Source organism: Nerophis ophidion, linkage group LG06, assembly GCF_033978795.1.
Source record: "Nerophis ophidion isolate RoL-2023_Sa linkage group LG06, RoL_Noph_v1.0, whole genome shotgun sequence".
Classification (NCBI taxonomy): domain Eukaryota; kingdom Metazoa; phylum Chordata; class Actinopteri; order Syngnathiformes; family Syngnathidae; genus Nerophis; species Nerophis ophidion.
This window is the reverse complement of record NC_084616.1, coordinates 36,550,035-36,564,998: the sequence shown is the minus strand read 5'-3', so window position 1 is coordinate 36,564,998 and position 14,964 is coordinate 36,550,035. Positions and strand designations below refer to the sequence as shown.

At 37.7% G+C, this 14,964-nt stretch overlaps 1 protein-coding gene across 2 annotated transcripts in view; it reads left to right on the top strand.

Annotated features, from left to right (window-relative positions):
* The first annotated feature begins 413 nt into the window (after positions 1 to 413).
* The window catches only part of LOC133554648 (sodium-coupled neutral amino acid transporter 3-like), a 22,190-nt gene continuing 7,639 nt past the window's right edge, over positions 414 to 14,964 (top strand). The window contains exons 1-11 of one of the 2 annotated variants that reach the window (XM_061903626.1): positions 414 to 577; positions 3,820 to 3,911; positions 7,391 to 7,475; positions 7,556 to 7,671; positions 13,820 to 13,893; positions 13,963 to 14,055; positions 14,130 to 14,211; positions 14,307 to 14,389; positions 14,517 to 14,575; positions 14,655 to 14,792; positions 14,893 to 14,964. The exon at positions 14,893 to 14,964 is cut by the window's right edge and continues 8 nt beyond it. In XM_061903626.1, the coding sequence (XP_061759610.1) occupies positions 428 to 577; positions 3,820 to 3,911; positions 7,391 to 7,475; positions 7,556 to 7,671; positions 13,820 to 13,893; positions 13,963 to 14,055; positions 14,130 to 14,211; positions 14,307 to 14,389; positions 14,517 to 14,575; positions 14,655 to 14,792; positions 14,893 to 14,964 (1,044 nt within the window). In that variant the 5' untranslated portion in view covers positions 414 to 427. Of the gene's footprint in view, positions 578 to 630; positions 815 to 3,819; positions 3,912 to 7,390; positions 7,476 to 7,555; positions 7,672 to 13,819; positions 13,894 to 13,962; positions 14,056 to 14,129; positions 14,212 to 14,306; positions 14,390 to 14,516; positions 14,576 to 14,654; positions 14,793 to 14,892 lie in introns of those variants that run through there. The other variant, XM_061903627.1, reaches the window with a different exon arrangement.

The window sequence follows — 14,964 nt, the reverse complement described above, 5'->3', positions numbered from 1 at the left end:
TCAAATCGGCCCTCTGTGGGCAGCCGTAATAGTGATGTGGCCCTCAATGAAAACCAATTCAACACCCCCGCTCTGAGGCTTAAGGACAGACAAGCGGTGAGGATTACTGTCATGCTGAGATAACGCAGACGGGTGTTTTCTCGGCCGTTTGGACCAAACTCATATCTCACTTTTGTTGAAATTTATCAGCCAACTGACATGTCCTCACTCTCCCTCCCCGTCTCTTGTGCAGAAGTCATTGAAAATGTTCTCCTTCCTTCCAATTTTCTATAGGTTCTGTCACTCCCGTGTCAGGAGGAGGCTTACATGATAACGTCTTTCCACCCGTAAGCACGATCACATGCTGGCAACCTTAAAAAAAGCACTTATCTACTTAACCAATTAGCATCCCGGTCACTTCCAGTTGGAAGCGTCCGTGAGTATCCTCATGCTGCAACAAAGCCCCCCTCAGGTGACTCCGGCTTTGCATAAGCCTGGTGATGTGGGCCCTCGCTATACATTGTGGTGGTTTACTGACTTGTGTGCCGCTGGCTCTGCCGGCTTCCCTGAGTGCCGACATCTTCTCAGTGAGGACCAGGTGAGCGAAGTCTTAGCAAAGGGTTAACAACCGCTGGGTGTTCTCCTTCCCCTTCACTCCCTCCCAGTCGAATCTCTCTCACTCTCTCCCTGCTCTACTCCCAAGAAGCTCTGGAGTGTCTCTCGGGTCTAAAGCAGTAATTATACACAGCAATTGTCGGAAAGCTGACCCTTCGTCCGTTCGCAGGACTTTGTATCAGTGGGAAAGAATAGGAGCGTTTGTTTTTCACACCTGTGGGTAAGTGGATTCTTGCATTTTTGGAGCAGGGAGTGGAGCAACTGTCAATAGTGAGCCAGTCTTGCATCAGACAACCATGTGGAAACACCGGCGAGTAGTAGCAGTAGTACTGGTTGTACTGATGTTTTTAGCATTCACTATTCACTGTCTTTTACTAACATTTTTTTGTAGGACTTTTTAGACTTTTCCACTGCTTAAAAATTAGTAAAAAAAAATAAAAAATAATTATATAAATTTTTTGTGATGATAGCATATTTTACTACTACCATGGCAATCAATCCTTATATATGCAGGATAAAAAGATTATTTGTAAATTCACAGCTAATAATGGCATTACTTTCACAGTAACATTAACGGTTATGTATTGTCTGTAATTACTGTAACCGCACGAGTAAGTATCTCATCACATTACAACTCAATGCTGAGATTGCAACCTCATTTTATAGTTAATAAGGACTCCTTTGGTTGAAGAACAATACCACTGCTTACTCTACAAGAGTGGGTAACGTAGTCTGGAACGTCTAATCAGTTAGAACTTACAGTACTGTTGTTTGTTGTGATATGAGGACATTGAAAAAAACAGTTGACCGCTGTGAAATATAAGGGTATCGTAATTTTTCAATCCAATCCAATCCACTTTATTTATATAGCACATTACCAGACTATACAACTCCTCTCTGGTGGGGAGGGGAGGTACTACTGCCTAGTTTCTCTTGTTATATTCTTATTTTTACTGTTGTATTTTCATTCTTGTTGTGATATTTTCTATTTTATTTCCATTCATATCCCCATTATTTATTTATTTTTTACTTTTTAGATTTGATCTCAATGCTGGAATCTTAATTTTCCAGACGAAACTTTCCTGAAGGAATCAATAAAGTATTATCTATCAATACAAAACACCAAAATGTTTCCAAAGTGCTGCACAAAAATATCAAAAACAAGATTCAAATACTATCCTTAGCTCCACCAATGACTGAATAAAAACAAAACAAATAAATATAAAACCTATATGAAAACTGTATAAAAATAAATATGATTAAAAACTATTTTTAATTATTTTACTCATTTGTTGTAATGTTACAGTCAATTTTGATTACAGTATTTTACTTTGAAATGTTGGGGCATCCTGCAAATTTTCTACAGTTTATTCAATGCTTTTTCAGTGATGTCATTAGTATGTTTTTCTACGTAACTTAAGAAATACATTCTTCCCATTTATTTGGGGGGTCTTGTTAGACCAATCAGAATTCACAGCCTTTTAGCATATGTTCACCACGCTTGCTTTATTGTGGCTCCTTTCACGCTTTCTATAACTTCAACAATGTGGGAGAGAGTGAAAAAAAAAGTTGGGGTTTTATGAGAAACGTCTCTGGTATGTCTCACAATGTTAGTTTGAATGTGGCCTTTCGGGTCATGTGAGAATCCTGAAGGCGTCTGTGTGACCTGCCACAAAGATAAAGTATCTCATGACCCAGTGGCAGGAGCACAGAAACTGTCCATGCCAGATTTGTGCCCCAGGGGATAGGAAATTATTTCATGGCCCCCTCGATGGAAATACTATCAAGAACTGTATAATATTTATTCACAGTGCATCTGGAAAGTTTTCACAGTGCTTCACACCCTTTTCACATTTTGTTATGCTACAGCCTTATTCCAAAATAGAATACAAATATTTTGTCCTCAAAATTCTACACACAATACCCCGTGATGACAGTGGGAAAAGTTTTTCTTTTTTTATTTTGCAATTTTGTTAAAAACAAAAAAAATCACATGTACATAAGTATTCACAGCTTTTGTTCCATTCTTTGTTGATGCAAATTTTGCAGGAAATTACAGCTTTTTTTTACACGATGCCACAAGCTTGGCACCTAACTTTGGACAGTTTTGCCCCATCCCTTTTGCAGCATCTCTCAAGCTCCTTTTTTTTTTTCTTAAAAATATGAAACTAAAAGAGAATTTTTTTATGCTTCATCAAGTTGTACATTGCTGCATTCATCTTTCCCTATATTCTGACTAGTTTCCTAGTTCCTGCCATTGAAAAAACATCCCCACTGCATGATGCTGTCACCACCATGCTTCACTGTCGGGATAGTATTACCTGGTGATGAGCGGTACCTGGTTTCCTCCAAACGTGATGCCTGGCATTCACACCAAATAATTCAACCTTTGTCTAATCAGACCAGATCATTTTGTTTCTCATGGTCTGAGGGTCCTCCAGGTGCATTTTTGCAAACATTTCAGAAAGAAATGGCTTCAGTGGGGACACTATACTATACATGCCTGATTAGTCGATCGCTGCAAAGTTGGTTGTCCTCCTGGAAGGTTCTCCTCTCTGCAGAGAGAATTGCTGTAACTCTGTCAGAGTGACCATTGGGTTCTTGGTCACCTACCTGACGAGACTAAAATGAATGCAGCAATGTACAGAGACATCCTGGATGAAAACCAACGCTTCCCATCCAACCTGATGGAGCTTGAGAGGTGCTGCAAAGAGGAATGGGCGAAACTGGCCAAAAATAAGTGTGCCGAGCTTGTGGCATCGTTATCGAAGACTTGAGGATGTAATTGCTGCCAAAGGTGCATCAACAAAGACTGAGAAAAGGCTGTGAATGCTTATGGATACGTGGGTTTTTTTTGTGTGTTTTTTAATAAATTTGCAACATTTTTGGGGAAAAACCTTTTCACATTGTCGTTATGCGGCATTGTGTGTAGAATTTTGAGGACAAAAATTAATTAATTCCATTTTGGAAGACGGCTGTAACATAACAATATGTAAAAAAAGTGAAGCGCTGTGAATACTTTCCGAATGCACTATATGCGTACAAGCCTTTCCATACAATTCTTCAGTAGTCGCCTGATTAATTAATGGAGCTGCAATAATAAAACAAGATTCCAAGTAAAAGTTACCACAGCCCCCGCACACACACACCACTATTTGATAAAGGGAATACCACAGTATTACAGTCCTAAAGTAAATGTGTGGACCTTTTTCTTTCTACTTTCAGCAAGGTGAGCTTTTGAATCGGTCCGGCAAGTCTCCACTCCTAATTATCAGAATGGAGCTTCAGAAGATGAATGGACACAGTCGAGATGATGGGTAAGAAGGGTCTTCTAGAAGAGAGGGGGGCGGGTAAGGATGATGCTTTGCTGAAGGACACCACATGTGGCCGTGCTGCTAGTACGAGTAATCGATCCAACGACATTTTTGCTCATATGCTGCACTGTCTATTCAAGTTAATGACTAAAATATCCTTAAAGATTTTTTTAAATACGGATAATCATACTGACACAGGAAAAATATTACAAACCCCGTTTACATATGAGTTGGGAAATTGTGTTAGATGTAAATATAAACAGAATACTATGATTTGCAAATCATTTTCAACCCATATTCAATTGAATATGCTACAAAGACAACATATTTTGTGTTAAAACTGATGAAAATTGTTTTATTTGCAAATAATCTATAACTTTAGAATTTGATGCCAGCAACACGTGACAAAGAAGTTGGGAAAGGTGGCAATAAATACTGATAAAGTTGAGGAATGCTCATCAAACACTTATTTGGAACATCCCACAGGTGTGCAGGCTAATTGGGAACAGGTGGGTGCCATGATTGGGTATAGAAGCAGCTTCCATGAAATGCTAAGTAAGTCACAAACAAGGATGGGGTGAGGGTCACCACTTTGTAAGCAAATTGCGAACAGTTTTAGAACAACATTTCTCAACGAACTATTGCAAGGAATTTAGGGATTTTACCATCTACGGGCCGTAAAATCATCAAAAGGTTCAGAGAATCTGGAGAAATCACTGCGCTTGAGCGATGATATTACGGACTTTTGCTCCCTCAGGCGGTACTGCATCAAAAACCCACATCAGTGTGTGAAGGATATCACCACATTGGATCAGGAACACTACAGAAAACCACTGTCAGTAACTACAGTTGGTCGCTACATCTGTAAGTGCAAGTTAAAACTCTACTATGCAAAGCGAAAGCCATTTATCAACAACACACAGGAACGCTGCTGGCTTCGCTGGGCCCGAGCTCATCTAAGATGGACTGATGCAAAGTGGAAAAGTGTTCTGTGGTCTGACGAGTCCACATTTCAAATTATATTTGCAAACTGTGAACGTGCTGTCCTCTGGAACAAAGAGGAAAATAACCATCAGGATTGTTATAGGCGCAAAGTTCAAAAGCCAGCATCTGTGATGGTATGGGGGTGTATTAGTGCCCAAGGCATGGGTAACTTACACATCTGTGAAGGCACCATTAATGCTGAATGGTCCATACAGGTTTTGGAGCAACATATGTTGTCATCCGAGCAACATTATAATGGAAGCCCCTGCTTATTTCAGCAAAACAATGCCAAGCCACGTGTAACAACAGCGTGGTTTCGTAGTAAAAGAGTGTGGGTACTTTCCTGGCCCGCCTGCAGTCCAGACATGTCTCTCATCGAAAATGTGTGGTGCATTATGAAGCGTAAAATACGACAGCGGAGACCCCGGACTGTTGAACGACTTAAGCTGTACATTAAGCAAGAATGGTAAAGAACTCCACTTCCAAAGCTTCAACAATTAGTTTCCTCAGATCCCAAACTTTTTTTGAGAGTTGTTAAAAGAAAATGTGATGTAACACAGTGGTGAACATGTCCTTTTCCAACTACTTTGGCATGTGTTGCAGAAATGAAATTTTAAGTTAATTATTACTTGCAAAAAAATATAAAAGTTGTGAGTTTGAACATCAAATATATTGTCTTTGCAGTGCATTCAGTTGAATCTGGGTTGAAAAGGATTTGCAAATCATTGTATTCCATTTATATTTACATCTAACACAATTTCCCAACTCATATGGAAACAGGGTTTGTATATACTGTACAATACTTTGACCTATAGGTTGAATTACATCCTACAGCCCAAGGAGTGTTGTTGGTTTTTTTTTACTTCATTCAACATTACCGATGATGAAAACATGGCATTTTGTCTGTGGAACGCTCTCCCTGACCACTTGAGGGCACCACAGACTGTGGATGCTTATAAAAACGGCTTAAAAACCATTTTTTTATATAAGCCTTTTTTTTTTCGATACATGCATATTAGTTCTAGCTATTAAGCTGTTCTAGTTTGTATTTTCATTTATTTGTATTATCTTTTTATTAGTTTTGTAATACACTGATTTTACTAATAAAATGTATTATTATTATTATTATTTCAATGATTTCCACAAGCAATGTGCAGCATAGGCACCGATCTGCATTTCTGCCAGTTGGTGCTCGGTGTGTGTGTATTATTGTTGTCCCAATACCAATAGTTTGGTTTTTGGTACCGGTACCAAAAGTATTTCAGCACTTTCCAGTACTTTTCTAAATAAAAAGGGGCCACAAAAAATTTCATTATTGGCTAAAATCGTACGGTACATTAAACAACTGTTTATTATTGCAATTTAGTCCTTAAATAAAATAGTGAAAATACAAGACAATTTGTCTTTTATTAGTAAGTAAACAAACAAGGGCTCCTAATTTAGTCTGCTGATGTATACAGTAACATATTGTGTCATTTACCATTCTATCATTTTGTCAACATTATCAAGGACAAATGGTAGAAAATTAATTATTAATCTGCTTGTTCATTAAATGTTAATATCTGGTTATTTTCTGTTTTAACATGTTCTATCTACACTTCTGTTAAAATGTAATAATCACGTATTCTTCTGTTGTTTGATACATTACATTAGTTTTGGATGATACCACAAATATGGGTATCAATCCGATACAAAGTCGTTACAGGGTCATACATTGGTCATATTCAAAGTCCTCATGTGTCCAGGGACACATTTCCTGAGTTCATAAATGAAAGAAAATTTTGTGATGTTAAAAAATATTGATGTAATCATAGTAGTATCGACTAAAAATGCTATTGTACGTGGTATCATTACAGTGGATCTTAGGTGTGGTTCCACCAATGGCGTTTGTTTTTATTGTAAGGTCCCAGAAGAGTTGGTGCTGCAGGGAATTCCGGGAATTTGTTCTGGAGTGTTTATGTTGTGATGCGGTGCAAATATTCTTCCAAAATGTGTATGTTGTTGATGTTTAGTGTGGTTTCACTATATGGAAAATGTTTATGACAGTTTTGGCATTGCTCATACTGCCACCTTTAGTGTGACATGTATGGCTGTTGAGCAAGTATGCACTTCATTCACTTGTGCAGAGTGTACTCAAAATCATGATGATTGTGTCATTGGGTCATTATCGGGCACAATGAAATCTTGGTTGGGCTTTGTTAATTTCAAACTATATGATCAATGACTTAATTAATATATAAAACAGACGAAACCCGCCACAAAATTGTCAATAACAATAATAACGTATCTAAAATTAATTCAAAGATTGAAAGTTGCGATCAATCCCATGTGGGTGCTCAGCATTTTCTGTGGGTGTTCGGGCCCCGAAGCACCCACAGGATTGGCGCTTATGATTTGCAGAATACCTGCTTATAACCAAAAACTAATTAATTGAGGCAAAGTAAACATCTACCATCCTAATGCACTCATGTCCATGATGGGCCCTATTTTCTTTGTAGGTTTGATGGCTTGGATGCCATGACTGAACATGAGGAGTTTCTTCCACACAAAGCCGGGACCAAAAAAGAGACCCGCTTTACAGATGTGAGTTGTTCTGACTCACGTGTTGAAACTTTTTAAACAGAGTTTTACTGACTATTCCTTATGATCCCCATTTGCTTCAGTTTGAGGGGAAGACTTCTTTTGGAATGTCCATTTTTAACCTCAGTAACGCCATAATGGGAAGTGGAATTCTGGGATTGGCCTTTGCGATGTCTAACACTGGAATCATTCTTTTCATGTAAGTATGGACAACTAACATTAAAGGATCGCTCATTCATGTTTACGTGAATACTTGCAGCCCTTCACCTCTTGAAGGAGTTACTTTAAGATGCAAACGTGGTGTGAGGTTAACATAACAAGTGACACTTTGGCTTCTACAGGGTTCGAAGTAGGCGTCTCATTATATAAGTGATTGCGCATTTCAATAGGTGGATCCTTACAGGAAATATATATGTAATGTATAGAAGTTTTACTGGATTCCACTCTCTCTCTTGCACACAATCGCACACACACACACACACACACACACACACACACACGCATATACATATATATATATGTACGTATATATATACATATATATATGTATATTTATATATATATATATATATATGTATACTGTATATATATTTATACATACATATAAACAAAACAAAGCCTACCTTTATATATATATATATATATACATACATATATATGTATATATATATATATATATATATATATATGTATGTATGTATATATATATATATATATACATACATACTCTGCAAGTATAAAAAAGTAGGCTTTTAGTTGTTTTTTTTGTTTAGTTTTTTTTGTAATTGGCTTTTAATCTTCATTATTTACTTCAAATTATTACAGTATGTCTCTATATACATACAGATTTAATTTTTTTAATAAATTTTGGCCAAAGGGGGCTTATTTCAATTTCTTACAAACACTTATTACATACGTTGACCAGAGGTGGAGCACTTCAAATTTTTACATACACTTGTTGATCAGAAAAACTGACAGGCAATTTGAAACATCCCTCCTTTTTGGGACCACCCTAATTTTGATAGATTTCACCACAAGGGGTGAAAATGAGACATTCCCTATTAGATGCAATTGTTTTTCGTATTGGGACCATGATTTCCGTCCTAACCTGTTCACCGGTCCTCATATGGAAGGTACTTTTCCTTGTTGATGTCTCAAGAAGGGTACAAATACAAAAACACACACACACACGCACGCACACCCACACACACGCATACACACACAGAGCTTCCTTAAATCTGATTTAAGAGGTTAAATATAGCCCGTAGTGATCAGATCCAAGCCTTGCCTGCTTGGATCAGCCCTGTGCTATCCCATGGTGAGGAAAGAGATGTTGTTACAAGGTATACAGTAGTAGTATCATAAATATTATAGTATTAAGATGCAGTGTGTTAAGTTAATTGACCAATAATAAATGTTCAGATTTAAGCATGTTCATGATCAATAGCGCTTTTTCTATTGGTATTTGTATTGCTCCAGTTTTAGTGTAAAAATGCTCATTGTCATTACTATATTATTATTTATTTCGCTAACTGCTAATTTGCTATCACTTTTACGATCATATTTGTACATATTTTATGTGCAGGTGTTGTCCTATTGTTGTTGTTATTGTTGTATTTGCTGTTGTTGTTTTTGTCTCTCCGTCTAATCCCCCTGTTATCCCCACAATTTCCCCCTCTGTTTTCCTTTTTTTTCTTCTCTTTCTATCCCCTCTGGCTGCACCAAATGATAATATAAATACATTTAATAAAGTCAAATTCAAATAAGGCAACAAGAGAAGTATCCTACACTTCTCTTTTGTACAGTAAATCTGAACAGCCGATATGGGCATCTACATCAACTATATGATTTGCCTGAGAAGCTGGACAGGACAAAAAAAAAGATTTAAGCATAGATTTCCATAGTTATCTCTCTTGCATTACATAAGTACACTAAAGCAGTGGTTCTCAACCTTTTTTCAGTGATGTACTCCCTGTGAATATTTTTTCAATTCAAGTACCCCCTAATCAGAGCAAAGCATTTTTGGTTGAAAAAAAAGAGATAAAGAAGTAAAATACAGCACTATGTCATCAGTTTCTGATTTATTCAATTGTATAACAGTGCAAAATATTGCTCATTTGTAGTGGTCTTTCTTTAACTTTCTGGAAAAAAAAAAAATAAAAATAACTAAAAACTTGTTGAAAAATAAACAAGTGATTCAATTATAAATAAATATTTCTACACATAGAAGTAATCATCAACTTAAAGTGCCCTCTTTCAGGATTGTAATAGAGATCCATCTGGATTCATGAACTTAATTCTAAACATTTCTTCACAAAAAAAAAAAATCTTTAACATCAATATTTATGGAACATGTCCACAAAAATCTAGCTGTCAACACTGAATATTGCATTGTTGCATTTCTTTTCACAGTTTATGAACTTACATTCATATTTTATTGAAGTATTATTCAATAAATACCGTATTTCCTTGAATTGCCGCAGGGCATATAGTATGTGCCTGCCTTGAATTACTGCCGGGTCAAACTCTCTTCGCAAAATAATTAGCGCATGCTTAGTATTACCGCCGGGTCAAACTCGTGACGTCACAAGTGTCATCATTTTCAAAATGGAGGAGGCTGATTTCAATACCGGTAATTTGAAATCGCATAAAGGGAAGAAGATTAAGAGCTATTCTGTAGGATTTAAGGTCCAAGCTTACATCGCAATCCAATTTTTACTGCATGCCTTTGGTAAGTGCCAGAGTGAGAAGAGGTTTTAAAATAATTAGCGCATGCTTACTTTTACCGCATGCCTTTGGTAAGCGCAGGAGTGAGAAGAGGTTTTAAATTAATTAGCGCCCCGGCGGCAATTCAAGGAAATACGGTATATTTATAAAGGATTTTTGCATTGTTGCTATTTTTAGAATATTTTTTTAAAATCTCACGCACCCCTTGGCATACCTTCAAGTACCCCCAGGGGTACGCGTACCCCCATTTGAGAACCACTGCACTAAAGTACTATAGTTGAGGCCCACACAGTTCGCATCCTTTATGATAAATACTCGGTTCTATCATTTTATGTAATGATCTTTTATTTGGTAACATAAAAATTTGGTTATGTTAAAAGCATAAGCCATTGTATCACAGGTAGGGATGGGTGCCAAATTCGGATTGCATTGGCACTAACGGGTATTGATTCACGTAAAATCAAACAGTACCATATTTCAATACCTTTTGTTGCTTGTGACATCACATCCAGTGGCAAGCTGCTCACCGGCTCAAACACTTGGCGAAAAAACAAGCACTCAAGCAGACTCAGCCAAATGTTACAATTTTTCATGCTAACAAAGCAAGTAGGCCTGTTATAAAACACTCAAACATAAAGTAAGGCTCCACTTTTCCAAAATGCCGAAGATTGATGCTAATTTACTTTACTTTGCCAAAGACGTGCTACTCATTACATGTTAATGGCTCGAACACAGTGGTTCTCAAACTTTTTTCTCCAATGACCATCTCAGAAAACATTTAGTTTTCCAAGTACCAGCATGATGACCAACATTAAAATACAGAAGCATCGAAGGCTTAAGTATTCATTAAAACAAAACATAGGTTTCATTTAACAAGTACAAAGTTTGTATATTTAATATTTTGGCCACTGTAATATTACACACAGTTTGAAAAGTAACACTGTGTTTGAATATAGGAAAAAAAAAAACACCGTATTTTAATCAAGTGATTCTTTGACGTACCACTAGATGAAACCTGTGTACCACGACTTTGATAATCAGTGTTCTAACAAAAGCATTTCAACCAAGTAATAATAATATCCTGATGAACAAATTAGAAAAGTATGGCAGCAGAGGGTTGGTTTTGAACTGGATAAGAAGCTACACGGAAAACTATCTACAGAGCTAGAAATATTTTGTGGTGTACCTCACGGATCAATATTGGGACCAAGATTGTTCACTCTTTATACAAACATTTGTAAAGTTACAAAGGACTTAAAGTTAGTATTATTTGCAGATGATACAACTGCGTTTTGTTTACGAGAGAACACACCGAAGCTGATACAAATAATAACAGACGAAATAAACAAAATAAAAAGATGGTTTGACAAAAACAGACAATCTTTGAATCTCAGTAAAACTAAAATAATGCTATTTGGTAACAGCAGGAGGGAAAGTCAAACACAAATAGACGGAGTAGACATGAAAAGAGTAAAATAAATAAAACATTTTGGTGTAATAATAGATCAAAATGAACTGGGAATCTCATATAAAAATATATACCATAATGTAGCAAGAAATACGTCAAAATACAGCAAAACATGTTCCGGAACAAAAATCACTTCATATTCTCTACTGCTCGCTAGTGTTACCATATCTGAGTTATTGTGTAGAAATATGGGGACATAACTACACACGTGCGCTTCATTTATTAACCGTGTTACAAAAAAGATCAATTAGAATAATACATAATGTTGGATAAACACAACATACAAACCCTTTGTTTATTGGACCAAATTTTGAAATTCCACTATGTATTGAATTTTCAAACAGCTAAAATAAATTATGTACAAAACAAACTATAATCTGCTACTTGTCACGGCGGGGTCGGATCTTTATGAGGGGTCGTTCTCCCAGGAATGCAGACAGACTACTCCAGACAAGGCGTGCAGGTAAAAACATGATTTAATTATCAACACTCAAAAACGTACAAAAAACGGAAAAACAGGGCGAAGGCACAACGCGCTGATCGCACTTGAAGCTAAAGCAAATAGTTAAAGTTTTCTACCTTTTGTGATTTTTGGTAATTAAATCATGTTTTTACCAGCACGCCTCGTCTGGAGTAGTCCGTCTGCATTCCTGGGAGAACGACCCAGCATTAAGATAAGACTCCGCTGTAATAAAATGACGCCAGCCCGAGTGTGGTGAGCAACGTGAATAAATAGTTCTCTAATTAGTGCTCGGCAGCAGGTGAATATGCCAAACACTAATCAGAGGAAGGTGGAACTAATAAGTAACCATGGTAACTAACAAGGGTGCATAAAAACAGGAACAAAGGGAGTCCAGAATATAACAAAAACATGACTCGGACCAAGATCATGACAGTACTCAAGAATGTACAAACATTCGTATCAGTAAAAGACGAGAAATATAACCTTAGAGAAAAATGTAATTTAAAACATTTGTATGCACGTACAACACTTAAAACATTTAAGATGTCAGTATGTGAAATTAAATATGGAATGGATTAAGTAGATAAGTAAACAATGTACTGATATGATTGGTTTAAGAAACTCTTCAAACTCAAAGAGTTTACAAAGTACAAAGCAGAAGAATCCTGATAAACATTTTAAACTTTATTGAAAAATTTGAAAATCCAATTAATGTAATTTTGTGAATTACAACTTCATCCGTCCATCCATTTTCTCTACCGCTTGTCACTTTTGGGGTCACGGGGGGTGCTGGAGCCTATATCAGCTGCATTTGGGCGGAAGGCGGGGTACAACACAGATAGACAGACAACATTCACACTCACATTCAAACACTAGGGCCAATTTAGTGTTGCCAATCAACCTATCCCCAGGTGCATGTTTTTGGAGGTGGGAGCAAACCGGTGTACCTGAAGGGAACTCACGCAGTCGCGGGGAGGACATGCAAACTCCACACAGAAAGATCCCGAGCCTGGGACTTATTTAACTATTTATTGAGAACTTTATTATTTATGGATTTAAATTGTGTAAATTGGGGCTTCACGGTGGAAGAGGGGTTAGTGCATCCGCCTCACAATACGAAGGTCCTGAGTAGTCCTGGGTTCAATCCCGGGCTCGGGATCTTTCTGTGTGGGGTTTGTATGTTCTCCCCGTGATTGCGTGGGTTCCCTCCGGGTACTCCGGCTTCCTCCCACCTCCAAAAACATGCACCTGGGGATAGGTTGATTGGCAACACTAAATTGGCCCTAGTGTGTGAATGTGAGTATGAATGTTGTTGGCCCTGCAATGAGGTGGCGACTTGTCCAGGGTGTACCCCGCTTACCGCGCGATTATAGTTGAGATAGGCACCAGCGCCCCCCACTACCCCAAAGGGAATAAGCGGTAGAAACTGGATAGATGGATGGATGGATGTGTTCAAATTAAAAACACAAAGCAAACTAATGTATTAGTAATTGCTATGACATGGAAAAGGGGTGTAAATAAATAATCTCTTCTTCTTCCTACTACTTCTGGGACATGTCATGAGAAACTGCATATATGTGATGTAAGATGTTGTAAATGTATCCATGTTGGAAACACCATAACCAACTTAAACCAAATAATTTTGTTCTTAACTGAGGAGGGCACATTTTGGCTTTTTCTGTATTTCAGAATCCTGCTTGTGTTCATTGCTATTCTATCGGCTTATTCGATCCACCTGCTGCTGAAAAGTGCAGGAGTTGTTGGTAAGAAGAGTACATGGTGTATTATTCGTGGCTCTGACATGCATTGCTCAGAATATTGGGTCGTTACAGGCATCCGAGCCTATGAGCAGCTTGGAAACCGAGCTTTTGGTCCCCCGGGGAAGATTTTAGCAGCTGTTATCATCACAGTACACAACATTGGAGGTACCGTCTTATTGGCATGATATTGGTCAAATAACTTAACGCAATTGTGATTTTTATTTTATTTTTTTTGCCAGCGATGTCCAGCTACCTCTTTATTGTTAAGTCTGAGCTCCCGCTGGTAATTCAGGCTTTTCTCGGCAGACATGAAAACACGGGGTGAGTAGAGCGATGACTTCTCAGCAGGCTTTTTCCACTTCCCGAACTCTCATAGACTTTTGTTCACCTCATCTATTTGTGTGGATGTCTTCCAGAGAATGGTTCTTGAATGGAAACTATTTGATCATCATTGTTAGCGTTGCTGTCATCTTTCCTCTTGCACTTATGAAACAACTTGGTATGTTTTTGCATGCACGTTTTCCCCATACGACGCATCTTCTCTCCATTTGTGCAGCATTTCATGTCCTGCAGTACAGCGAAACGTAACGTAGATGCGCATTGATCATTGATGTTATCGTTGACAGGTTATTTGGGTTACACAAGTGGCTTCTCCCTTTCCTGCATGGTGTTTTTCCTCTTTTCGGTAAGTCTCTTGAGGCCAGGAATACAAACATTCTATGAAGTACAGCGTTTATGACAAACGATATTTTTGGTCTTCTCAGGTGATTTATAAGAAATTCAACATCCCATGCCCACTGGAGGACAGTCATAACCACACATCTCTCATTGCTGACAACTTCACGCTCACTGAGGGCGATGAAGACTTCTGTGATGCCCGGCTTTTTACCGCCAACTCACAGGTGAGATTCAGACATGTTCTGATTTCACTTTTTCCATTGTTGTCGCAAGTCCAAAAATTTAACTGTATAACATTTTTTTTTACATTTCTACGATTCTTAGACAGCGTACACCATCCCAATTCTGGCCTTTGCATTTGTCTGCCACCCTGAGGTGCTTCCCATCTACACAGAG